Source organism: Myiozetetes cayanensis, unplaced genomic scaffold (assembly GCF_022539395.1).
Source record: "Myiozetetes cayanensis isolate MyiCay16 unplaced genomic scaffold, myiCay2020 scf1, whole genome shotgun sequence".
Lineage (NCBI taxonomy): Eukaryota > Metazoa > Chordata > Aves > Passeriformes > Tyrannidae > Myiozetetes > Myiozetetes cayanensis.
The window spans coordinates 12,585,190-12,610,421 of NW_026086604.1; the positions used below are offsets into that span (position 1 = coordinate 12,585,190).

General features: G+C 49.5%; 1 protein-coding gene and 1 long non-coding RNA gene across 3 annotated transcripts in view; one reads left to right on the forward strand and one right to left on the reverse strand.

Moving 5' to 3' along the window:
• Positions 1-6,418: 6,418 nt before the first annotated feature.
• On the reverse strand, positions 6,419-18,278 carry LOC126635102 (uncharacterized). 2 transcript variants are annotated; one of them, XR_007627508.1, is made up of 4 exons: positions 15,244-18,278; positions 10,408-10,510; positions 8,290-8,489; positions 6,419-7,684 (listed from the first exon to the last, which is right to left on the reverse strand). It is a non-coding gene; the product is annotated as an uncharacterized LOC126635102 (long non-coding RNA). The 2 variants fall into 2 exon arrangements; XR_007627497.1 differs by having other exon boundaries at positions 6,419-8,489.
• Positions 18,279-19,572: 1,294 nt separating this feature from the next.
• EXT1 (exostosin glycosyltransferase 1) overlaps positions 19,573-25,232 on the forward strand; it is a 175,815-nt gene continuing 170,155 nt past the window's right edge. Inside the window, exon 1 of the mRNA XM_050305710.1 lies at positions 19,573-20,745. Coding sequence (XP_050161667.1) covers positions 19,799-20,745 — 947 coding nt within the window. The 5' untranslated portion in view covers positions 19,573-19,798. The remainder of the gene's footprint in view (positions 20,746-25,232) is intronic.

A 25,232-nucleotide genomic window follows, 5' to 3' on the forward strand; every position in this document is an offset into this window, starting at 1 on the left:
TATTTATACATGGAGGAGGAACACAGTATCAGAGATTACTTAACCTAGCAGACAAAGCCATATAAACCAGGAAGACAGGAGCTAAAAAAAAAAATCAAGTTGGAAGTGAGGCACATTTTTCTCCTTAATGGTCTTGTAATTAACCACCAGAGGAGCTGACATGGGATATGGTAGGTTCTCCATCACCCCAAAAGATATTTAAATTAAGTGTGGATGTCTTTCTGCATGATGTAGCCTATGTATTGGTGTGGGAATTGCTGGGCGAAGCTCCATGGTCTGCATTATGCAGGAGGGCAGAGGAAACCACCATGGTGGTGCCTTCTGGCTGTGAAATCTATGAAACTATCAAAGTGATGACATCTGTATATCACATCCCTGCAGCATCTTGCCTGTTTATGCAACACATGTTATGAAAAGACTCTTTGAGGGATATTTAGAGGGCTTTAAATATTTTATTAGAGGTTTTTTAATATACTCTGCCTGCAAAACCAGGTAGATGAAATAAACCTTAAAATAAAAATAATAATAATAATAAAAAAATCCCGAAATAGATTTACTATACCCCCAAATCCCAGTCTTAAAATCAATATCTCAGAATACTGTGGGCTTTCAATGTGATGCCCCAAGGATTCAGCCCTTTATCATAGTTTAAAGCTTCTATTTCACAGATTTATAGATGCTAAACTCAGGAGGTACTAGTGTGAACATCTAATCTGGCCTTGTACATAATGGAGGCCACAGGGCATCCCTCAATTACTTCCAGACCACGCTGAAGCCTTCCAGACTCTTCCTTCATAGCATAGCCAAGACAGCCTTCCCGTCCATCCACATGGCTAAACTTCACATCATCTCACGTCTCACCGCAACATCCTTCCTTCCATCCCTCACAAATTAAATCTTTCCTGGCACATGTCCATTCAAATTGCTGCTACAAAGATCATTTGCCATTCCTATGTCTCCTTGCTGGCTCTCCCTTTTGCCTTTCCACCACCACCACGTCTCCTGTTCCTCACAGCCTTGTCTCTACCTCTGCCTCTGCATTACATTTGGTATCAGCTCATTCTATCTTCTTATGGCCCACTTTGCTGCCTTCTTTTTACCCCCTTCTTTTTTCCTGAACAAGCCTCATCTGGTGTAGCACCAGTCCATGGAGAGGAACCCTAAGTTACATCAGTGCTGTGCTGCTAAATAAAAATATTCTGGGAGCATTTGCACCCATCAGGGCGATGGGGAATGGGGGTTGTGGTCATTCCATCACACGTTGTCTCTGCTGCTTCTTCCTCCTCAGGATGGGGGCTCATCACTGTTCCAGCATGAGGTCCCTCATATGGGAGACAGTTCTCCATGAACTTCTCCAACATGAGTGCTTCCCATGGGCTGCAGTTCTTCTCACACTGCTCCAGTGTGGATCCCTTATGGGGTCACAAGTCCTGCCATCAAACCTTCTCCAGCATAGGCTCCTCTCCCCATGGATCTGCAGGTCCTGACAGGAGCCTGCTCCAGCACAGGTTTCCCATGGATTCCCTTTGAGCATCCCCCTGCTCCAGCGAGGGCTCCTCCAGGGGCTGCAAGTTGATCCCTGCTCTCCTGTGGACCTCCATGGGCTGCAGGGACACAGCTGCCTCCCCACAGGCTGCACCTCAGGCTGCAGAGGCATCTCTGCTCTGGCTCCTGGAGCACCTCCTCCCACTCCTTCCTCGCTGACCTTGGTGTCTGCAGAGGTGACACATGTTCTGAGTCCTCTTCCACTGCTCTTATTCTGAACTGAACAGGATTTTTTTCCTTTCTTGAATAAGTTATCCCAGAAGGGCTACCATTGTGGCTGTTGGGCTCGGCCTTGGCCAGTGTTGGGTCCATCTCAGAGCCAGCTCGTGTTGGCTCTGTCAGACACAGGGAAAGCTTCTGGCAGTTTCTCACAGAAGCCACCCCTGTAGTGCCTTGCCACACAAATCCAGTACATTGTGTCAGTGACAGACCTGGATTCTTGTGCAGGGAAAAATCATTCATGTGAATTATTAAATGCCTGTGTGTCATTTTAAGACAGAGTGGTACAGTTTGCATCTAGAAAAAGCCTGTATTTTAATACTCCCCATCCTTCTAAACGAACCCAGCTGGATAAACTTGAGTGCAGGAGACTGGCATCATGGAACTGTGAACAAGGGTGAGCTGAGGCAAGGGACAGGAGGTGCCAGGAGAGCAGGCTGTGCAGTAGGAAAAGTCAGACCATGGATAAGCTCATCCCAAACTTTGCTTTTTAGAGAAGAGCTTCTTGCCTTCCATGTGTAAGCAGTGCTCTGTCTGGGGTGACTGGTAAGTGAGGAGAAGGGATGCACAGAAGCAATCTACTGCCTTCACTGTTTCTGCTCTATGAAAACTGACAAATATCCGCTTTACAAAGCCTCAGTGCACAGATTTTTTTAATCTAACACTGCTCTACACAATTGCACAAGGTTGCCTTACTTTGTGTTAGAGCAGAGTTTAATCCTTCTGGAGCCAAACTGCATAAAATTGCCAAAAGCTGACACACGTCTCCGCTCAGTGTTGCCTATTGACAAGCAGGCACCTCTGGCCAAACTGAGAGGAAAACATCTGTCAGTAGGTGTTAATGAGACCATCACATGTAGCAGGCAAGACCCAACCAGCTCAGCAAGATCCGACAAAATTCATGTTCTCATCGGGTGATCACAGCTACCTGTGGTTGCACTCAGCTGTCAGGGGCCCACTGGCACACATCCTTCCTCACACAGATATTTTGTGATTTTTAGAGTGAGCAGGATGCAAATCTGCCTTTTGAGGCCCATCTATCAAAAGCAGAGCTTTGGCCAGTACCTTGCAGAGGCTTCTGCAGGAAAACAAAGTGATATTAAAGAATGTTGCAAGTGTCCATCTCAGCTGTCCATCTCACAGTTGAAGCCTGGGGCGGGAAGTATGTTTTTTAGCAGAGATGTAAAATTAAATGCCCCGTTGCTTGTAACTAGTCCTGATACCGTGTTGTTTTTGCAGAAAGTCATGGGCAGCTTCAATCTTCGTGTCTGCTAGTGGTCCTGAATGAAATGCTGCTGCTGGAGAAGGTGAGCAGCATGTTTTCAGGTTGGCAGGCAATGGCATCATGGCTTTGAACACTGGTGAGTTAAAGCAGAAGGAAGGGAAGGAGGGGGGGAAAGGAAGAGAGGGGAGGCAGTAATTCACAGAGAATATTTTCATTTAATTTACTGATTATTTACATCTCACTGTACAAATCAGAGCTAAGAATATCCATCCAAGCCAATGTATATGACTCACATTTTGTCAAATAGGTATTCTGGAAGTGAGAAGTCACAGAAATAAAAATCATGAATTATCAGTTGTTCTTTTATGCTTGTGGACAGCATCTTTTATTACACATAAATTCCATTTATAACCATTGCAAACAGGAAAAAAATAGCTAAACTCAAGTTTACATGAATAGAAAAATGACACAACAAGAAACGGAGTCTAAAGATGGATTCTGCCCTGTTGTTTTAGTGGATCCACCTGACCAGCAGTAAACACCTGCAATGTCTGTTTATGGGTTCTACTTGGGAATTCTCCATCCCAGTCTAAAACAGGCAGCTGCAATGCCAAAGTACACCCTAAAAGCTGCTGTTTCCCTCTGCTAACCATCAGAGCAAGGTCAGATAGAGACTGTACTTTACTAAAGTTAATTTTGAGAACTTCCAATGAGATACCTGGATTGATGCATGAGCCCTTCTTTGAAGTATGCTGAGCTCTTGCCATACTACCAACAAGGATAAAAGCAGCAAATGTCTCTCCACACACATGTTTAAAAGCCACACTGCAGAATCTGAGCTGAACAGCCAGAAAAATGGCTCATTTTTAATGTGAAGTCCATGTAAGGTTCACTGTGAGCATAACTCAGCTTTGTCTTCCTCTTGAGAGCCAACGTGGGCTTTTGCCATGGCTTGGTAGGAGGACATGTGGTTCATCTGCAGAGGTAGTAAGCTTATTTCTCAGTGCTTCTTTAACATGTCAAGAAATGTCAAGGGTGTGCACAGTGGGAAAAGGAGCCCCATCCTGAAACACCTCAGGTGAGGCACTCCTGACAACGCAGCTCCTGCCCCATGTCACCCTTTTGTAAAGATGCACCAAACAGGAAGATTACACTGTGTACTTCTTTTGTATCTCCAGAGTACATCTATCAAGTCAACAAATAGGTGGATATAAAGCCAGCTGTTTAACTGACTCAACTGTTTAGAAGTTTAACAAATGTACATACCACTAGGTATCTGGAAACTAGTGTTTTCTGTCTGAGGCAGCAAAATGAACAGAGAGCAATATCCAAACACTGAAAGTTAGCAGACTAGGGACAAAAATATATCAGTTGCTAGGAGATGGCATTTAATCTGGAATTTTAGGCAATAAATAAAAATTAAGTTGCAAGAAGAAATATTGTTTAGGGCAGAAATCAACTTGAACAAGTGGTTGTTTCTGAGAGGGAGCAAAGCAAGGATGCTGCCCCACAACACGCCGTGGGGACAGAGGTGAACGGGAAGGTTATTGATTTGACCATGGGAACAAAAGCCCTGCCAGTGAAAGACAGCAAGGACAAAACTCTTTCCTAGTTGAAGCTGCTGGGAGATGTGGCACTAAAGTAAACAAAGGCTGTACTTCAACCTGCAAATATCACCTTTGCCTGTGATGGAAGCCCAATCGGAACCTAAAATCCTGTGAAATCCAGCTCATTACCTCTGGTCATGAAAATTACAGGAAAAACAGGAAAAGTTCATTGCTTGTGAAGTTAGATCCCCCAATTCAACAGAATCTGCTGGTTTCTTTCCCCACTAAAGAAAGCCCTACTATCTTAATAGTATCAGAATTGATAAGTGCTGGTGTTTAAGATTAGAATGTCTTGTGAAGCCATATAGGCTTCAACAGCAAGGCCAGCAGGGAGTGGGGCTGGCTGCTCCTTACAGCAGCCTAGCCCTTGGTGGGAATTGTCAAAGTGGTATTTTAGTTCTGTTGAAATCAAGGGCAAAAGTGGTAACAGATCTCAAAAGGTCCTTTTCTCCTACACACACACAGGTAAAGGTTTGTGTGTGATTAGTCCAGCACGTGGTAATCACCTACACCTCTCCTGGTTCCTATAACTGTGAGTATATGCAGGTATTAGAAGCAGCATTTGCCTCAGCACCACTCCTGGGTAATTCCCATCTCAGACATCCCTTTGACCTAGGCTGGTAAGCATTTCTACAATATTTGCTCATGGTGATTGCATTCATTATTCAGATCAAACCTTTGGGGTCCTGAGGCCACAATGGAAATTCAGACCTTTCACAGCTTTAATACTACCTGTAATCCTGACACTGGAGCACTACTTGTTTAGACTTGCTTACTTGCTTAGGACAGTGCTTGTCAAAGTGATTAATAATTTTCTCTGGGCAGCAGCCAAAGATCAGAGTCCATGCTGACATCTGCAATCTGCCAGAAGGCTTTGATAGTGTCAACAGGGGTATGGTCAAGCCTAAATAACCAGTGGTTGAGGGGATATATTCTTCTTGCTTAGAAATCCAAAGGACTGTCCTCTCTGCTGGCCCAGCTTGTCTTCCAAAAGATAACTGCAGGCATTGCTGGCTGCTCCACCGGCCTCTGCAGGACAAAGTTGCTGGAGGAAAGGCAGTAATGTGTGCTGTTACATCAGCGCCAGTGGCACTGGCATCTCCTCTTCATGCAACCTGGAGAGCAGAGATGGTACCATCACATCTGGATCTGCATACTTGCCAGGGTTCTCTGCAGTGAGGAAGGGCTAGACAAGGACTTATTGGCTGTTGTTCAGTCCCTCTGATTGATCCCACTGGTTGAGTGGGAGAGTATCAACCAGTGGGGGTTGGCTCAATTTTTGTCATTACCTGTGGTTAAGAGCCCAACCACCACAGGCACTGACTGTACATCTCTTACTTTATAATCTGCAGATGACTCTACTCAAGTGGGAGGACTGGACCAGATGCCCTCCAGAGGTCCTTTTCAACCTCAGTCATCCTGTGATTCTCTGATTTTTATGCCAGCAATGATTGCTGAATTTATGGAGCTCAATGTAAAGCCCAGTCAATGAGAGACCTCACTTTTGGGAATCTGTTCCTTCCACACCTGTGAAAGGCCCAGTCTGTGCTGTAAGGCTTTCCATTTGCACTGAAGGGACATCCAGGAGGTACCTGGAGGATGCTCTAAGGTAAGATAATAATGGTGATGTACCCTAGTGCAGTAAAGCATGGGCCCTTGTAGCTGTGTGGTGATGCACTTGGATTACTACATGCAATAATCCAGGCTTGGGACAGAGTGGCTGGAAAGCTGTCCAGTGGGAAAGGACTGGGAGTGCTGTTTGATAGCAACTGAGAATGAGACAGCCTAGGTAGCCAAGAAGTCCAATGGCATCCTGGCTTGTATCAGAAATAGTGTGACCAGCAGGACCAGGGCAGTGATTGTTCCCCTGTACTCAGCACTGGTGAGGCTGCAGCTTGAATCCTGGGTTCAGTTTTGGGCCCCTCATTACAAGAAGGACATTGAGGAGCTGAAGTATGTCCAGAGAAGGGCAAAGAAGGTGGTGTAGGGTCTGGAGCACAAGTCTTATAAGAAGTGGCTCAGGTCACTTTGTTCAGCCTGGAGAAGAGGAGGCTCAGGAGTAACCGCATCGCTCTCTGCAACCACCTTCTCCCAAGTGATAAGTGACAGGACAAGAGGAAATAGCCTCAAGTTGTGCCAGGGGAGGTTTAGATTGGATATCAGGAAAACTTTCTTCACTGAAAGGGCTGTCAAGCAGTGGAACAGGCTACCCAGGGAAGTGGTGGATTCATCACCCCTGGAGGTATTTAAAAGATGTGTAGATGTGGCACTTAGGGACATGGTTTAGGGGTGAACTTGTCAGTCCTCAGTTAACACTTGGACCTGATGATCCTAGAGGTCTTTTCCAACCTAAATGATTCTCCAGTTGCATGATGGCATGGCCATTCTAGGCTGCAGAGGGCTTTTCTCCCAAAATGACTGGAACTGCCTTTGCTTCTGCTGGCAGCAAGCACAGATCCATCAGCGGGTGATGGAGGCAGTAACCTCCATCCCTGCCGTGTCAGGTGGGAAGGGCCAGCTGCTCACACTGTCCATCTGTCCACACTGTGGTCGTGCCTGGGGCTCCTTTCAGCCTAACATGGGGTTTGAACGAAGATGAGAAAGAAAGAGAAACATAAAAGAGGCTTGTGGGAAGCTCATGATTTCTTCAGTTTATTTTTAAAGGAGTATGTTCCTGGGCTTCCAAGGCCCAGTGAGAGGGTCTTGTCCATATGAAGGTCACAGTGTGAAAGAGGATCCCAGAGTATCCTCACTCTTCAGTGTGTCATTATTTGCAGTGATTACAAGCTGGCAAAGTGTGCCAAAGTAAATTGTATCCTGGGCTACATAAGAAGTGTGGCCATCAGGTGATGTAGGCGGCAATGCTCCCCTTCTATTCTGCTCTTATAAGACCTCACCTGGAGTATTGCATCCAGCTGTGAGATCTCAGGTAATGGAAAGGCATGGACTTGTTGGAGAAAGTACAGAGGAGGGTCACGAAGATGAACAGAAGAGAGTGGTGCACCTCTCTTTTGAAGACAGGATGAGAGAGTTGGGCTGTTCAGCCTAGATAAGGCTCCAGGGAGACCTCTCAGCAGCCTTCCAGTGCCTAAAGGAGTTTCATAAGAAAGACAGAGACTTTTTACCAGAGCCTATAGTGACAGAACAAGGGGTAATGGTTTTAAATTGAAAAACTGGTAGATTTAGATTAGATATGTGGTGATTGGACCTGGGCTGGATGCCAGGTGCCCACCAAAGCCGCTCTATGATTCTTCTCCTCCCCCGGACAGGGGAGCGAAAATATAATAAAAGGCTCATGGGTTGCATCAGGCAAAGCATTGCCAGCCAGCCAAGGGAGGGGATTGACCCTCTCTGCTCTGCACTGGGGCAGCCTCACCTTGAATATTGTGTGCAGTGTTGGTCATCACAATATAAGAAAGATATTAAACTGTTAGAGAGAGTCCAAAGAGGGCAATGAAGATGGTGCAGGGCCTTGAGGGGAAGCCATGTGAGGAGTGGCTGAGGGCACTTGGTCTGTTCAGCCTGGAGGAGACTGAGGGGAGACCTCATTGCAGTAACAACTTCCTAGTGAGGGGAAGAGGACGGGCAGGCACTGATCTCTTCTCTGTGGTGACCAGTGACAGGACCCAAGGGAATGGCCTGAAGTTGTGTCAGGAGAGGTTTAGATCTGGATATTAGAAAGAGGTTCTTCACCCAGAGGGTGGTTGGGCACTGAACAGGCTCTCCAGGGAAGTGGTCACAGCACCAAGCCTGACAGAGTTCAAGAAGTGTTTGGAAGATACTCTCATGCACTTGGTGTGACTCTTTGGGATGGTTCTGTGCAGGGCCAGGAGTTGGACTTGATGATCCTTCTGGGTCCCTTCCAACTCGGCATATTCTGTGATTCCATGATTCTGTGAAATAACAACAGGGAGAGATCATTCAGCAAGTACCATCATGGGCAAAACAGACTCAACTTGGGGAAGTTAGTTGAATTTCTTACCAATCAAAATCCAGGTAGGGTAATGAGAAGTAAACCAGTTCTTAAAAAACCTTTCCCTGCCCCTCCCCACCCCCCCTTCTCAGGCTTAACTTTATTCCCCATTCTCTACCTCTTTACCCCCAGCAGTGCAGGGAGACAGGAGAGGGGGGTTATGGTCAGTTCATCACATGTTTTTCCTGCCAATCCTTCCTCCTCAGAGAAAGGAGTCCTTTCCCTGCTCCAGCATGGGTTCCCTTCCACAGTCTTCCATGAACTTCTCCAACGTGAGTCTTTCCCACGGGCTGCAGTTCTCCACAAACTGCTTCAACATGGGTTCCTTTCACAGGGGTCAGTCCTTCAGGAGCAGGCTGCTCCAATCTCAGTTTCCCACAGGGTTGCAAGTCCTACCAGCAAACCTGCTCCAGTGTGGATTCTTCTTTCCATGGGGTCTCTCTCCTGACAGGAGCCTGTTCCAGCACAGGCTTGCCATGGAATCACAGTCTTCTTTGGGCATCCACCTGCTCTGGCATGGGGAACTCCGTGGACTGCAAGTAGATTTCTGCACCCTCATGGACCAACATGGGCTGCAGGGGTACAACCTGCCTGAACATGGTCTGCACCACAGACTGCAGGGGAATCTCTGCTTCTGCCACCTGGAGCACCTCCTGCCCTCCTTTTTTGGTGTCTGCAAGGCTGTTTCTCTCACATATTCTCACTTCTCTCTTCCCTGGCTGTAGTTACTGCTGTGCAATAACTTTTTTGTTGCCCTTCTAAAATATGTTATCACAGAGGCTCATGGGCTTGGCCTTGGCCAGTGGCAGGTCCATCCTGGAGTTGCCTGGCATTGGCTTTGCCAGACATGGGAGAGCTTCCAGCAGCTTCTCAGAGAAGCCACCTCTATAGCCCCCCTCAAAACCAATACAGATAGTGGGAAGAAAGTCTTTACTGTGAGGATGGTGAGATAATGGAAGTAGTCACCTAGAGAAGTTGTGATGCTCCATCCCTGGAAATGTTTAAGGTCAATTTGGATGGGGCTTTGAGCTTGTGGAAGGTCCCTTCCATCCCAAACCAAGATGGCAAGGTCTTAAGCTCTGCCAGGGGAGGTTTAGGTTGGATATTAGGAAGAAATTTTTTACAGAGAAAGTAATCAGACATTGGAATGGGCTGCCCAGGGAAGTGGTGGATTCACTGTCCCTGGAGGCTTTTAAGATGAGACTGGATGTGGCCCCTTAGTGCCATGGTCTAATAACCATGGCAGTGTTGGATCAAGGGTTGGACTAGATGATCTCAGACATCTTTTCCAACCTGGTTGATACTATTCTATGATTCTGTAGTTCCATGATTTGATTTTTAAGCCCTGTGTATTAGGGGCTTTGCAAACATTTAACTCAGCAACACAACTCCTAAGAGGTCTGGGAAGAGACTTCTGTTTCTTTTCTGGTATCTAGGGTTGAAAATAAAAAGCACTTGATGAGATCAAGTACTCTCCAAATCCAGGGACTGGTACACAGACCAGCCAGTGAAACCAGTAGCCACAGGACTTCTCTGTTGCAGCTCACCTCTGAGCTCACTGCTAAGCAGCAGCTTCCAAACATTAACAGTGATGTCTATCTGCCTTCAGTGAAGCTCACCCAGTACAAGGACTGTGGGCTAGTTGGGCCTGCTGAACTCTGATACCATTGAAATGCAAAGCCTGATACAGTCTGGTGCCCTGTGTGAGCTTAGCAAAGCCAGAGTTAAGTGCTGCTGTTCCAATAACAGCTGAAGAGGGAAGCACAGGGCACTGCCAGGATCCGATGCCAGCACCGTGTGAATTGAAAAAAGTATGAAAGGGGGTTAGATTCTGTTACCATTTTCCCTCAGGTTTCCTATTTCTCTTCTTCTGAGACTGAATGTTGAGGAGATGTGTTCTGCTGTAATCCCAGCTGTAAGTCAATGTGCAGGTCTGGGGAACTGAGGGGAAAGAAAGAGAGGTTGGTGTACTTTTCAAGTGTGAAAGAGGAGACAGGAACCCAGGGCAAAATATTTCTGAGGCCCACTCAAGGCTTAGTGGGGATCCCAAACACCATCTATCTCCTTGGTTTAATGCCACAGAAGCCAGCTGTGCACACCCTGAAGGGACTGAGGTCATGGCAGTGAATAGAAGTGATTGCTAAAGGTTCCCTCTCCACGGCAGCATGGCTCACAGAACCTGGGGAGCCTGGAGAGCTGAGCTCAGGCCAGCCCAGCACAAGGATTCTCCACTTCCCTGGCTGAACTTAAAGAATCTTATTTCCTCAGCAGATGCTTCGGGTTTACACTCACCACCTACCTATGGAAATGGGGATGGGGACTCACACCCACTTACTCCATGCAGCAGAGCAGGCTGCGTGGAGCAGATGGATTGCTTTCATCTTTGTGATTGCATTTTACCTTTTGATGCCCTGGATGTTTATTTCTTTATCATGTATTAATTATTGGCATTCTCTAGGCTTCCTTCTGTCTTAATCTGATTTAAAACAGACATTTGCATTTGAAAAGTAGCTAGCATGTATAGCAAATCCTTTCCCTTGGTTTGCTATTAGTGCAGCCAGCTTTGATGTATTATATTAATGCTGTTTGCCATGGGTGAAATCAGCACACCACCTGTGGAGAGGCACTTCATGGTGAACTTACTACTTTTACCCACAGGCAAAGCATCTACCTCCCCTGGTGCAAAATCTAGATGCTGACTGCAGCAGCATGGCCCCACAACTGCTCCTCTCCCTGCTGCCATCAACTTGGTTTTGGAAGGCCCAGAGGCTGTGTACTGTGCCCATGGCAAGGGGTGCCTCATGCAAACCCCAGCCTACTGACCTGCCACCAGAGAAGGGTGATGGATTAGACATCCATTGCAGTGGAGGAAGCAAGAGGTAACACACTACAGTGCACCAAACCAGCACCTCAGAGTTGTGCAGGGAATGAGGCAGGTGAACTGCAGAAGAACTCATGGCAAGAGGAGGACTGGATGAGGTCAGAATTTGCCTAATGGTTTTCCCAAGGGTTATAAGCATAGAGGCTGAAATACACGTGCTTCAAAACTTTTTTGTGCCAGCTGAGGAACAGAACAAATCAGTCCTCTGTTGAGTGAGTTCAGTAACAGTATTTCCTTTTTTTTTTTTTCTTTTTTTGCACTGTATCACTTACATAATTTAGGGCTTTTGGGAAGTTGCTCTGAACCTGATTGATCTGTTTGAACTGGTGCAAAGGGCACATGGAACCACTGCTGTAACCCACTCGGGCAGGGTTAACTACAGTGGTGAGTGGTGGGCACTGGACCAGGTGACCAAAGGTGCGATGCCCGGCTCGCTGATGTGACTGTAGCAGAGCTGGCTCAAGTCACCAACCTCAACCCAGCATGGCTGTTTGTGTAGGCTTTCCCTCTGCTCTGTTGAGGTCTGGCAGTAAAACTACGTAGAACAGCCTCTCTTCACCCTGCTCCAGCACAATATTCCAGATCAGCTGTGACTCCTTGAACAAGAGGGTTTGCTCACCTGGCTCCTGCTGTCAGGACTGGGTGAAAAGCAGTATTTCTGTATGGCAGAGCTGGGGAGGGGATGGCCTTTGGCAAGAGGCAGGGCTGAGCAGCAGGGGCTGGAAACCAGGCTCTCCCGGAACAGCATGTCTGATCACAGCATTAGTTGATGAAGAACAGCTCAAAGTGAACTTGTTTCTTCCTAAATGCTCACATAGAGTTTCGTACCAGGTTGATTTGGTTTTAAAAGCATTTAAGGTAAATTATTACAACTTCTGCTCCTGGATGAGATTTAAAGCAGCTTCCAGAACTCATTTACCAAAGGAGTTGGAAAAGTTATTTCAAGTTAACAGCCTACATTACAGTAGTAGTTATTTGAACAGGTGGGGACTGGGGGAAGTAGGGACATTAGCCAAATCATGAATCATAAGCTAATCAGATTGCCACCCATGTTTGCACCAAAAGGAAAAAAAGCCATGCACGAAAATACACAGACTGCCAGTTACAGAACTGGCTTAGCAAGGACCCAAACTTTTGCTGGGGATTTTTGGGGTGAGTGGTTACACTTCCACTTGGTAGGGAAGGAGGTCTCTCTGGAAGCCACCAGGGAGGCTGCTTCTCCTCTTACTCTACCAACTCTGAAGTCCTGGGTCTCCTTAGTACTCTTTGCTCCTCATAGCATTCCTGCTCCATCCAAGCAGAGAGTCTGGGGCCTTGCACTCTTTATCCTTCACTGGGTCTATTCCACCAGCACTTATATTTGAGGCTCTTTCCATAGGTGAACAGGCAAAACAAAGGGCCCAAGTTCAGATGTCCCAAGAGAGCATCCCAAGAACACCTGTAGCCTCCACCTCCTCCAGGGAAGAGGTTCCTCCTCTCTCCCTGGTGCAACAGGATGCGTTTGGCTGTCTGGGAAGACGTGGGTCACAGAGCTGTTCCTCGATCTGTCCAAAACCCAGGTGAAGGGCTGTGCAGAACCATGCCATGGCCCAGCTATGCTGGGCAGCAAGGGCTGTAGCAGGTCTGCACTACCCATGCACTGGGGTAGGGGTTCATCTCCTGAAGCACAGTCACTGAGAAGTCCCCGGGGTAAAAAAAAATACAGAGATTTAGCTGTATTTAAAATAAAATAAAACTACACTATTGGAACTCTGTTGATGTTAGTGGAATTCCTTGTGTCTTACACCAGCAGGCAGAAAATCAGATCTAAAGTGCTGAGGCTGCTGGCAGATACTTGCCTGTTTGTGTGTGCAGTGGAGAAAAGTGCTTGTTTGGTGCTGATTGCAGACTACGGAATAAGAGCAATTTCTCATCCCACCTCCACAGAAGCTATTTAAATAGTTCTACACCCACTTTGAAATATGCTCAGTTAAAAAGGGAGTAAATCTGGAAGTTATTACTCCTCAAAGAAAGAAGCACCAATAAATAGGCTTTGCTAAGACTGCCGGTGCTCTCGGGGATAGCACCCGCCTAAGAGCTTTCCCTCCGCCAGCCTGCCTTTGCTGTGAAACAGTTTTTATTAGGCAGCCTGCAGAGAAAACACACGCTGCAGGAAAGAGCCCTGTGGCTCGTGTCTGAGGAGCCCTCGGAGCCGACCCTTTGTCCCAGTGAGGCTTGGGGCCAAAGCCCAGCTGGCTACATGCAGACGCCTTACAGGCTGCACAAGCCCCCACGTGCTCCCCATCCAGCACAGGAGGGGAGGGAACAACCAGCAAAATGCAGGGACATGCCAGGCAAAGCAATAGGCAGAGCACTAATTAAAAAAGCCCTTAGGAAATACTGGGGATAGAGTAGCATCACGTGCAGTCATTCAATGCCTCCCTTTCCCCTCCTTAGGGACTCCCAGCCACGAACTTGCTCACAAAGTGAAAGCATTTGCCAACTCTTTCCCAAAACTGGTGGTGGAGATGTAACCCATGGCACAGCACCTCTGCAGGGCTTCTGGCAGGATGCTGCCCACCACCTGGCCATCCTCCCAGTGCCCATGTCCCGTGTCTCACTCCCTCTTTGCCAGCCCTCCTGCCCAACAGGACAATGTAGGGTGACTCCCTTCCCCAGAGCAGTTGCTGGCCAAGTGTCTTCCCAGAGACTATGAAGTGAAAAGCTGTACTCAAGTGTGGAACTGGGCCACCGGCTCTGTGCAGGGAGAGCCAGCTAGGACCTGGGGACCTCACTGCTGGTCACCCCCAAGCTACCTGCAATGCTGGTCACACCTGAGAGCAGGTATTCAGGCAGCCCAGGAGCTTTCCCAACCCCACCACATTAGATGTTCTTAGATTTAAGGTGTTTCCAAATTAGGCTGCACCCAAAGAGAGAGTTTTATGAATTGACTGCACTCAAAATAGCCACAGAGTGCTAAGTCCTCCGATGAATCTCATGCAAAGCTACTGTCAGAGCCAGCTGCTTGTATTCAGACCCACTCAGCACAGTCATCCCACTTCTGTAACATAGCACACCAGGACACCGACCCTAGAGCGAGTTACAGGCAAAGCCTTGTTTGTCTCTGGCTTTCCCCAGCAGAGCTCTGCTGTGAGATTAAGATCTTAATATTTATAAGTCTCTGGTTTTACTATTTGTTTAATGTCACAGTAAATCAGGTGCCTACACTGCTATCCCTCCATCCCACCTGAAACTCTCACCTTCTTAGCAAAGGGCAGTTATGTTTTTCCTTAAAAATAAACTAATTATAAACCCACTGATTTTCTCACATTTAAACAGCCTCTGTAACAGCCAGTTATTTCCGAGGACATGAGAAACAGCTGTTGCAACGTCAAAGCTTGAACAGTTACATATCTGCTATTTCAACGGATAAGACTTGATATTTTTATTCCCTTGTGATATTACCAAGACATGATAAACAACCACAGCATTAGTCTTAATTTGTGAAGCAAAGATCATTTTAATTTGCTCCAAGATGAGGAATAATTTTAACAGAGTATTACCATTCCACAACTATTTGAAAGTCTGTTCTGTCTTTCCCTCCTTTCTCCCTTCTTTCTTTTTTTTTTTTTTTTTTTTTTTTTATTAATGATAAAGCAACACAACTCTGGCCAAGGGCTATTTGAAGGCAGAGACAGTTTGTAAGCCAGCCTTAAGTCTTTCCAGACTGGTGAGTGGGCTTCAAAAAATGCTTTCCAAAGTTTAACCTGGTCTTGTCATTACTCAACAAAAGGAGAACACTGGCTTTGCTCACCTTCTGGTGGGAGCCAGGAAGGTCCCTGGGAGGCAAACATCACACAGGAGTTGGATCCTCTCCTCCAGCCTTTAGGTGATGACTTCTGTTAAAAGCTTTACTCTTCAGTCTGCGTATAATCATCCAAACCAAAGTGGCATCTGCAGGACCTCAGTGGAAACCAGGCTCACAAGCACAAAGCCGAGCCTGGAGCTCCAGGCTGCCAGCTCTGCAAGGTTTTGCCTCAGCTCTTTGGAAGTCCTTGTTGCACTTCACTATGGAAAAGCACACTGTGGCACAAAGAATGGGGGTTTGAGCTCATTAAGCAAAACAGAGTAACAATTTTTAAATGTACATGTGCCTGTCAATAAGTCCTTCCAAACGTCTTAGCTCCACTCTGGTTTTATGTCGCTTTTTTTCCCTAGGACCATGTCACACTTGACAATGGTGATAAATCAGCTCTCGAGCAGTCCTATTAGCCAAGAAAGCATTATCGAGCCCATTTAGTTGGAAATGTGAGGCCCACAGGTAATCTAATAGGGTGATTGCCCCAGGTAGTTACCTATAAAAAGCCAGTCTCGGGAGGGGGAGTTCCACTTCACCCGTTCTGGGAGGATGCTCTCCTGGAAGGCATGCAGGTGATTCTAGGTCCCTTACTTGGGGAAACACCTTAAGCACAGAGTTAGCAGAATAAAAAATAAAGATGAGGGGAGGTTGGGACAGGTGAACAAGTGAGAGCATTTCAGCATTTTCCTCTTACGTTTTGAATGGATTTCAATCCAAGGAGCAAGTTTTTACATTCAGGTTTAAACCTGATGATAGAGAAATATCCAACGTCCGGTCAAGGGCATTACTCAACAGCATCAAAACTAACACTCATCCAAGTGGGCCAAGCAGCAGGAAGTTTTTCACATTAAAAAAGAGGAAGGTACCACAAGATTTAAGTGGCAACTGAGACAGGAACACTGAGGATTAAATTCTGAAAGCATATCAAGCTACAGGTGGACACCAAGAGAAAGACTCAAAATGAGGAGTACACACTAACTCACCTCTGTAAGATTTTGGCCCCAAGTGACTTGCCACAGATTAGGCAGGTGTTAAGTTGCAAAGCCAGAAATAGAAAACCAATTCCCTCTCCTGGCCTTTCATTTGAAGGCTTGGACAGGTTCCCAAACAACTGCCAGACATACGAAGATATAAATTATTTGGAAGAGTGCAAAGGGTAACGAACCAGGGTCAAAAGGCACCTGCAACCTTGCAGATCCTTAGCAGGCAGCACTGACCAGAGCAAACCTGTGGGTGGTGACTTATGTACTTGCCACGTGGATACACTGAAATACCCTTTCACCACAGAATCTTCCTTTTCTCCAGGCATGATATGAGTTATACACTGGTTTGTGCTCCACCATCTACCTGCCTGGTAGCAGATGCAGACATATTTATTACCACAGAGAAAGGTAGGCTTCCATTTCTGGAGCACTCTGTCTCTAGCTCCTGCCCAGGCTGTGCATAAGTATCCAGCTGAAGAGCCAAAGGCAAGCTGTGTGATTCCTGCCGCCTGCCACATTGCCCACAGCGCCCAAGCAGCCGCAATGAAATGGGCTGGAGCCAGGCTGATTTCAGTCTGTTACATAGGAAAATTACAAACAGTGGGTGATGGCTTAGAAAGGTCTTCAAAAAGGCAAGTGATCCCCATAGCCACTCTCTACCCAGTTACAGGCATGCACACACCTCCCTAAGTAGGTCTTGCCTGCCACAACAGGACCCAGATCTCTCTGGGGCAATCATGCCACAACTCAGGAATCCTATGGATAAAGCCTGGTAGCAGTGATCTGCAGAGATTTATTTCTCTGTGGTCTAAAATGACAACCTCACTGCCTTTTTCCAGATCCAAATATTTTAAAGCTGAAGTATTCACTGGTGCTGTGAAGTGGGCAACAGCTCGGGTACCTCAAGTGCAGGGCAGTTCAGCTGGAAACCCGATAGCTTTCACTTCCCTTCTACACTTCCCTACTGGGGGAAGGAGCGTTTTGGTATCACAGGCTCATGATCACCCCATCCTCAAAACCTATTTGTAACAGCTACTGTCCTTGGCACAGGCAGCAAAGCTCACAGCCTTCCTTTTCTGTTTGAAACTGGTCCCCAGTGGCTTAATTTGCAGACAGTAATGGGATTCCACCTTCCTGCGCCTGACAGAAGGTGCCTCTGTGAGCAGCCTTGGTTCACCTTTCAAGAAGCTGACCTCTTTTTTTTCCTGAACAGCATCCCAGTTCTTGTACGTGGGCTGTGACAAATGTTTCAGAGGATTACAGGGTTAACAAATAGATGAATATTTAATCCCACTTCTCGACTTAAGTCATTGTCCAAAACTTCTACCCCTTGTACCTAAATCTACACTGGCCGTACATATGACTTTCTTCTCAGAATCTTTCTTATTATTCCCAACTTCTTCCTTCAATAGTCCTCCTTACAATCAAATTATTTTGGAAGGGAATTGTCTTCTCTTGGCTCCAACTACAGGATTGACCCTCATTTTCTATCAGTTAAGCACCCTTCCCTAGTAGGCTCTCACCTCTTTCACTGAAGAGGTACACTGCCTTCACACACATTACCTCACATTTCTCCTCCTCAATTCAGCATTAAGAGCAGGGAGAAGAGGAAAGGACACAATAGGAGCCTCAGTTCATTCCTAGGACAGCCATGGAAGAGCACAGATATGGGGAAGCTTTTGGCCAATATGGAGTTTCTGTCCCTCAGGTCGCATAAGACCCCTCTGCATCTGGCAGCAGAAGGGGATTGCAACCCAGGAAAGGCAAATCCGTTACAGTTTTAGTGCTGGATATAAGTAACAAGGAAAGGACACTGGGACAGGTTGGGATAGTTTCTTGGTATCCAGGATCTTGTGCAAGCACCTTGAAGCCCATCGCAGTTAATTTCCCCACTATTATTTGCTGAGCTAGCAGGACTGTAACACATACGCTCACTCGCCGTGCAATCACCCCTCCCAGCTGCACTCCTGTCCCCCTCTCCAGCCTGGGAGATGAAGGCTCTCCTACGAACAGAGGCTGCTGGCGATGAACTGAACGCCCAGGAGCGGCTGAGGTTCGGCACAAACACGTCGCTGCAGGGATGTTGGGTACTGAGGCAGCTCCCTACAGACCCCTCGCTCATCAGCATCGTTCCACCGCCTGCCAGCCCCGAGGAGCCGCCCCCGGGGGGGCGCAGGGCCTGCTCTCGGGGGACACCGAGCCAAGCACCTCGGCCAGGGCTGGCGACAGTGGAAGCGCCGGGAGCCCCGGCACGGGCAGCGGAGCCGCGTCCCCCGCTCTCCCTGCCTTCCTCGCCGGGCAGAGCGGCCGCGGCTCCCGGCCCTGCCCGCGCCACACAGGGCGGCAGTGCCCAGGCCCCGCGGGGCTGAGCTTCTGGGTCTCAGCCACGGTTCCGTGCCCGCTCCCCAGCGTGCAGCCGAGCCCCGGGCGGCTCCAGCACAGCGGCGGCGCCGCGCTCGGCAGGGGGCGGCAGCGGCGGCGCCGGCACCGCTGGCAGAGACCGGAGTCGGGCCGCCCCCGGCCGGGGGCTGCACCGGCGAGGAGGCGGAGCGGACCTGGAGCGAAGGGCGGCCCTGGCGCTGGGCCGGGGCTCGCTGAGTGCCGGCCCGCGGGCTCTGCACGGAGCGCTCCGGTCCCGGCGCCGCCCACAGCGAGCCCCGCTCACAAACCCAGCCCGGCGGCAGCGCCCCCCGCCCGCGGGTTATGAATGGGCGCGGCGGAAGCCCCGCCCCCCCGGACGTGACGCCCGCCAATGGGTGCGCGGGGAGCGCGGCGGGGTGAGGTCAGCGCGCGGGGCGGGGGCGGCGCGGGCCGGGCGCGGCGGGCGGGGGTCGCGGCCCCGGCGGGCGGAGACGGGCGGAGCGGGCGGAGCGGGCGCGGGCTCGGCGGCCGCGGCGGCCACGGCCCGGGGAGGCGGGGAAGGAGGGAGGGGCGAGCAGGAGAGGGAGGAGGAAGAGGAGGAGGGTCCTCGCCGCCGCCGCCGCCGCTCCGTCCCGGGGGCCATTCAGCAGGAGCGAGGCGAGGAGCGAGCGGCGCCGGGGCCGGGCGGGGGCTCCGGGCGATGCGGGGCTTCGTCAGGCTGCGGCGCGGCGGCCGCGGGCTGTGAGCCGGCGGGCCGGGCCGGGCCGGGCCGGGCTGGGCTGGGCTGGGCTGGGCTGGCGGGGCGGGAGGGGCGGGCGGGAGCGTGGCGGAGCCGAGCGCCGGCAGCGGCGGGAAGGCGGGAGCAGGGCTGCCCGGTGCCCGCCCCGCGCGGGGGGCCGGCCCTGAGTGCATGCGGGGCGCCCCGCCGGGCCGCCGCCCGGCCGCCGCCCGCCGCCCCTGAGACACCGGCGGCGAGAAAGTTGCGGCGGTCGCCCACATGCGCGGCCGCGGCCGGCTGCTTGGGGATCGGCGCCGAGCGGAGGTGGGCGAAGAGAGTTTGAAGCGCTCGCCGGCGGGAAGATGGCGGAGCGGAGCTGAGAGCGGCGCCCGGCGAGCTCGGGCCGCCCCCGCCTTCCTCCGCAGCCCCCCGGACCCCCGCCGGACACATGCAGGCCAAAAAACGCTACCTGACGCTGCTCTCCGCCGGCACCTGTCTCGCCCTGCTGCTCTACCTGGGAGGCGTGCGGCTGCGGGCGGCCCGGCACCCGCCGCCCGGTAGCCGGCATGGCCCGCGCCCCGGTGGTGCCGAGCGGCCCTGGCCCCGCTTCCCCGATGCCCTGCGGCCCTTCGCGCCCGCCGAACGCCCGGGCCCCGAGGGCGGCGGGCGCGTCTCCCCCCGGCAGCGGCGGGACGCCAGCGCCGGCCTCTACCGCGGGCGCCGCTGCCGCATGGAGTCCTGCTTCGACTTCGCCCAGTGCCGGAAAAACGGCTTCAAGGTCTACGTGTACCCGCAGCAGAAGGGGGAGAAGATCGCCGAGAGCTACCAGAATGTCCTGGCCGCTATCGAGGGCTCCCGCTTCTACACCTCGGACCCTGGGCAGGCCTGCCTCTTCGTCCTCAGCCTGGACACGCTGGACCGGGACCAGCTCTCTCCCCAGTACGTGCACAACCTCCGCTCCAAGGTGCAGAGCCTCCACCTGTGGAACAACGGCAGAAACCACCTGATTTTTAATTTATACTCCGGCACCTGGCCCGACTACACCGAGGATGTGGGGTTCGACATTGGCCAGGCCATGCTGGCCAAAGCCAGCATCAGTACTGAAAACTTCAGACCCAACTTTGACGTTTCTATCCCACTCTTTTCTAAGGATCATCCTAGGACAGGAGGGGAGAAGGGATTTTTGAGGTTTAACACCATCCCCCCTCTCAGGAAGTACATGTTGGTATTCAAGGGGAAAAGGTACCTGACGGGGATAGGGTCAGACACCAGGAATGCCTTATATCACGTCCATAACGGAGAGGATGTTGTCCTCCTGACCACCTGCAAGCATGGCAAAGACTGGCAAAAGCACAAGGATTCGCGCTGCGATCGAGACAACGCCGAATACGAAAAGTAAGTGAGCGGTGACCCTTTCCCCGTGCTTGTGTCCCCTAGGGACATGCCGGCGTGCCCGGCGCTGCAGGCGGCTCCGGCCACTGGGCAGATGTGTGCAGATGTGTGGCGATACGCATTCAGTGGCCAGAGGAAAGCCTCCAGCTTTCCTTTGAGCAGGTTGGTGGCTTCCCCCGTCCCCCGTGAGGCTGCCGGCTGGCTCGGTGCTGCCTTGGCCGAGGGAGCCGGTGGGAAGGCGTTGAAGGGCGATGCGGTGTCCTGCAGCCGTGGCGTTGCTTGCCCGGGGACTGATGACCTGCATCCGCAGCCCGCTGGCTTTCCAAACGTGGCCAGCGGCAGAGATGCTGCCGGAGGATGCGCTGGCACTTGGCACTGCCCCTTGTCTCCCCAGCGCCTCTTAGATGCCCTGTGCTGCCCTCCCTTCCCTGAGACAAAGTTTGTACGACTCCTCAGCCCTCTCCAGGTCGCGTGTGACCCTGGCTCCCGCAGAGGGTTGGTTGCTGAGGGCGGTGGCTGGGATGCTTTCTCCAAAAGGGGCTGCCCGACGTCTGGCCGGTGTTGTGTACCTCCACAGACAAGCCAGGAACTTGCCTAGCCGTATTTTTCCCCTCAGTTCAAACCAGCGCAGCATCAGTAAAGAGGAGGAAAAAGGAATGCTGACTGTGTTCGCGTCCTGTGTCCGAGTTTCTGTCTTTTACATGTGAGAGGATACGCTGGTGATGCGAGCATACTGTGTGCTTGCTGGGTTCCTTGACTTTCCCTGACTTTTATTTTTATTCGTTGGTAAGGTTACAGTGTAGCCAGATTTTGTCTCTCTATGCTGCTGCCCTTGTATTCCAGTCTGCTTTTCAGGTTTGTATATATAGCTGCCGGGAAAATCGCTTCCTGGGAATTACCTCCAGGACTGCGATGCTGACTAAGCCGTTTGCAACTGATTAGTTCATTTAAATGCCGACCACCACTATGCTTGCTGGCGAGTAGGTGCCTATATATGAAGTTGTTCACATGAGAACGTTTCCTGGGTATCAGGAATTAGACACTGAATTAAAACAGACCAGCTGTACAGCACTGGGTGTACAGCAGTGGAGCTGCACCCGAAGCTGCCAACGACTGGAAGGTTTTGTGGTGCACAGGGGAACGTGGGTGGAAAAATACTTCTGGAGAGCAGTTGGGAAGAAACTACGTTGGCATTAATACTGATGAAAATTTCCGACTGGCTGCCTGTTTCTGCACTGAAACTGCCCCCAGGGGTTTGGGAGAGATGGGGAAGGTCAGCACTGTAAAGCCAGGAAGCCTGTGCGTGCCTGGGTGAACTCTGGTCACCTTTTGGTTACTGTAATTCTGCTGCAGAGGGGGAGGAAACAGCAGTGCAAACACTCAGTGGACTTTTAATCCCATTCACTTTCAGGAAACTGATGGGTGAATGGTGAAGCGATGCACACGTGGAAGCGATGCAGCGGCAGTGGCGGGTGATCAGTAGAGATACTAAGCTAAGGTCATGACTTGTCACCCAGGAGTCCCTTTTGTTTGTGATCTCCTTCAGGGAATATTTTTTTGTGGTGAAAAAGGGAGATCTGACAATTGCAGCCTTGCAGGCTGTGCTGGTTTTTGGTTTTTATATCTCAACACTGGAGCTAATTTAGAGATGGGAAAAGTCCTCGTTGTTTGCTGCACAGTATAGCATGTGTGCTGTCAAGTTGTCATAAAAGCAAACATACCTGCCTGTGGTTTGACGTGAGTCAATTTTTTTACAGCTATACCATTTGGTCTAATAAAAAATAGACCTCTCCCCATGAGTTCTGCTCCTCCCAAAGTGTCTTTGCCACTTATTTTGTAGTGAGAGGTGTACATAACAACCCTCAGGGGATACAATAGCATGCAGCCAACTGGTATGCAGTGCTATTCACACAAAAAGTGTACTTGCCGCTAACGTGCACAGCCATACCTGAGGTGGTGGTGGAGGGGCTTCAACATTTGTTGCAATGCTGCTGTTAAGAGACAGGAACTAAAAAAGGATGTTGACGAGAAAACAAGATTACTTCAACAACCGAGGCAGGCTGAATCTGTGGTCGAGCTGCTGAGGTGAATGGGCTTTGCTCTGCTGAACAACTGCAAATGCTGAAGCTCTTTGACCCAGCATCTTACCGGAGCGAGTGCACCTGCCAGAGCATGCTGCTGCCCCTTCACTCTCCTGCTTTGGTGCCAATGCACAGCAAAGTATGCCATCTGCTGATCTCCCAGCACCATGTCCTGCCGTGGCCTGTGTCCTCTGGCTCCTCTGTGCAAATAGGGACCATGCCTGGTGCTCCCCTCCCTTTATAAAATGTGACAGGGTCACATCCCCAGAGTAGCATAATGCAACCAGGCAGTTGAAATGCTTCTGTGCTGATCTGTAACCCAGGTGTGAAAGCTGTAGGAGGGATTCTGTTGTTCATCCCACCTAAAGCAGCATCTGATAATCAACGAGGTTGTAGTTGCTCGGGAAAGAAATGTCTCTAAATATGTCTGGGCCTTGAAAACTGCATACAGAGGGGTTCTTGTGAGGAATTTTGGGCTTGGATTCAACAATACATCCTCAAGGTTTTAATCAAAAAGAAGAAAAAACATACTCTTCAGGATACATGTATTTGCATATCCATATAGAGTTGGGAGTTGCATATTGTGATTTTCTGTGTCGGTTTTCCCATCCTCTGCTGTGATCCTTAACACTATTTCACTTCACATGAAGGACAGGAGTGTGGGGGCCATGGGGAACTGGCCCCGAGATACCAGTCCTTGCCGGGGTGAAATATGAATGATTTGCTCTAGAGGCCTTGCCAAGTCGGGTAAATTAGGTGGCCAGATTTTAAAACATGGTAACCTCGTGTCAGCAGGGTGGTGGCGTTTTGTTGTGTTAAACTTGAGGCCAGCACACATTGCAAGTTGTGATGGTGTTTCATCTATGACATATTTGGTGTTGTGTTTGCATGAGGTTGACCTGTCTGCAGGATGTGGTGTTTCCTCTCTAGGAGGTTGAAGATACCAACAAAGGTGACTTCTTGACCTGTGGAAGAACTTGTAGAATGTCTTACTTCACTTGGGGGAAGGAGGGCTGGGCATGTGTGTATTTGACTCTGTCTCTGTGAATTGTATTGAAAGATCCATCTGTATGTCACAGCTAATTAATTTGCATCCTAGTTATGCATCTCAGCAGATAAAGTTAATGCAGACTAAAATGAATTACATTATCATGATTAGACTACTAGCAAACAGGATATAAAGGAAAACAAAGAAAACCTCTGGTTGCTTTATGGTGTCCTTGGTTCTCAAAGTTGGCCTTTGTCACCCAGCACTAGGGCAGCTGGGCTTTCTGAATTCCTCCACAATAGGGTTTCAGCCTCAAGCTTTCAGCTTCACAAAGGGTTAAGTGAATAAACACTGCTGCTGCTGAAGTTTGAAGACAGCCTCCTAAATATTTAATGACAGTCTAAATATATACATATGTACAGTGTGTTTTAAACAAAGGCAGAATTCATATACAGGCTTAACTGGTTCCAAATAATTACTTTTTGGAAGGTAATATAAATGACTACAGATACCGAAAGAAATGGAGGAATGCAATGTTCTAGTAAAGCCAGATGCAGAGAAAATATTTGCACCAAAATGAGGATCTTTCTAGGAAAGTAGGTGATGTTGGGGGCATATTCTCTGATCTACAGCAACTCTGCCCTTGGAAGATGGAGAGGGTAGTGGTGATAGTATCCAAAAACATGAGGTCTCTTCAGAAGCTCATTCAAGGAGGCTTTTTCCTCATCCATGGAGGATAGCTGAAGTTAATGATGATAATGAAAGAAAGGGGAAAAAATGAATGGAATTGAAGAGAGTAAAATGGGGAAGTGAGGAAAAAAATGTCTTTTTGGAGAAACGTGAACTATGGTGGAGGACAAATAGTATAGTGATGTGTTTGTTACAGACTCTAGTTTTTTGACTGATCAGTGCTCAAAAAGCCTGGGTGATCATGGCTAGACTGAGAAAGGCAGGCAAAACACACAGACCCTCATGAGGTGGGACTAGTTTTGCCAGAGGAGGTTGGAGGCATGTGGTGGAGGAACCTATGGAAGGAGCTGCTCAGAGATCTGCTTGGGACTGCTGGGTGCCGACAGAAGAGGGAGAGAGCAGCAGCACACTGTGCTTGTACCTGTGAGACATCTCTGCAGGGCACATGTTAGCACTAGTCAGGGTCATATGTGTACTTTGCAGGTGAATATATCCAGCTGAACATTTTCATTGATGCCTGGTATCGGGTACCTGGTGTGCACTCTACTGGTGGAACGTGTGCCAATCACCCCTGAACCTCCCACCCTTGAAAATCCTGAGTAAAGGTCACAGTCGAGCAATAGGCACAGAATGGGAAGAGCTGCAAGTTTTAGTTTCATTTCCTTCCCACCAGGAATAAAATATACTTATTGAAAAAGGAGAAGTGTTAGACGTAGACACGAGGGATGAGT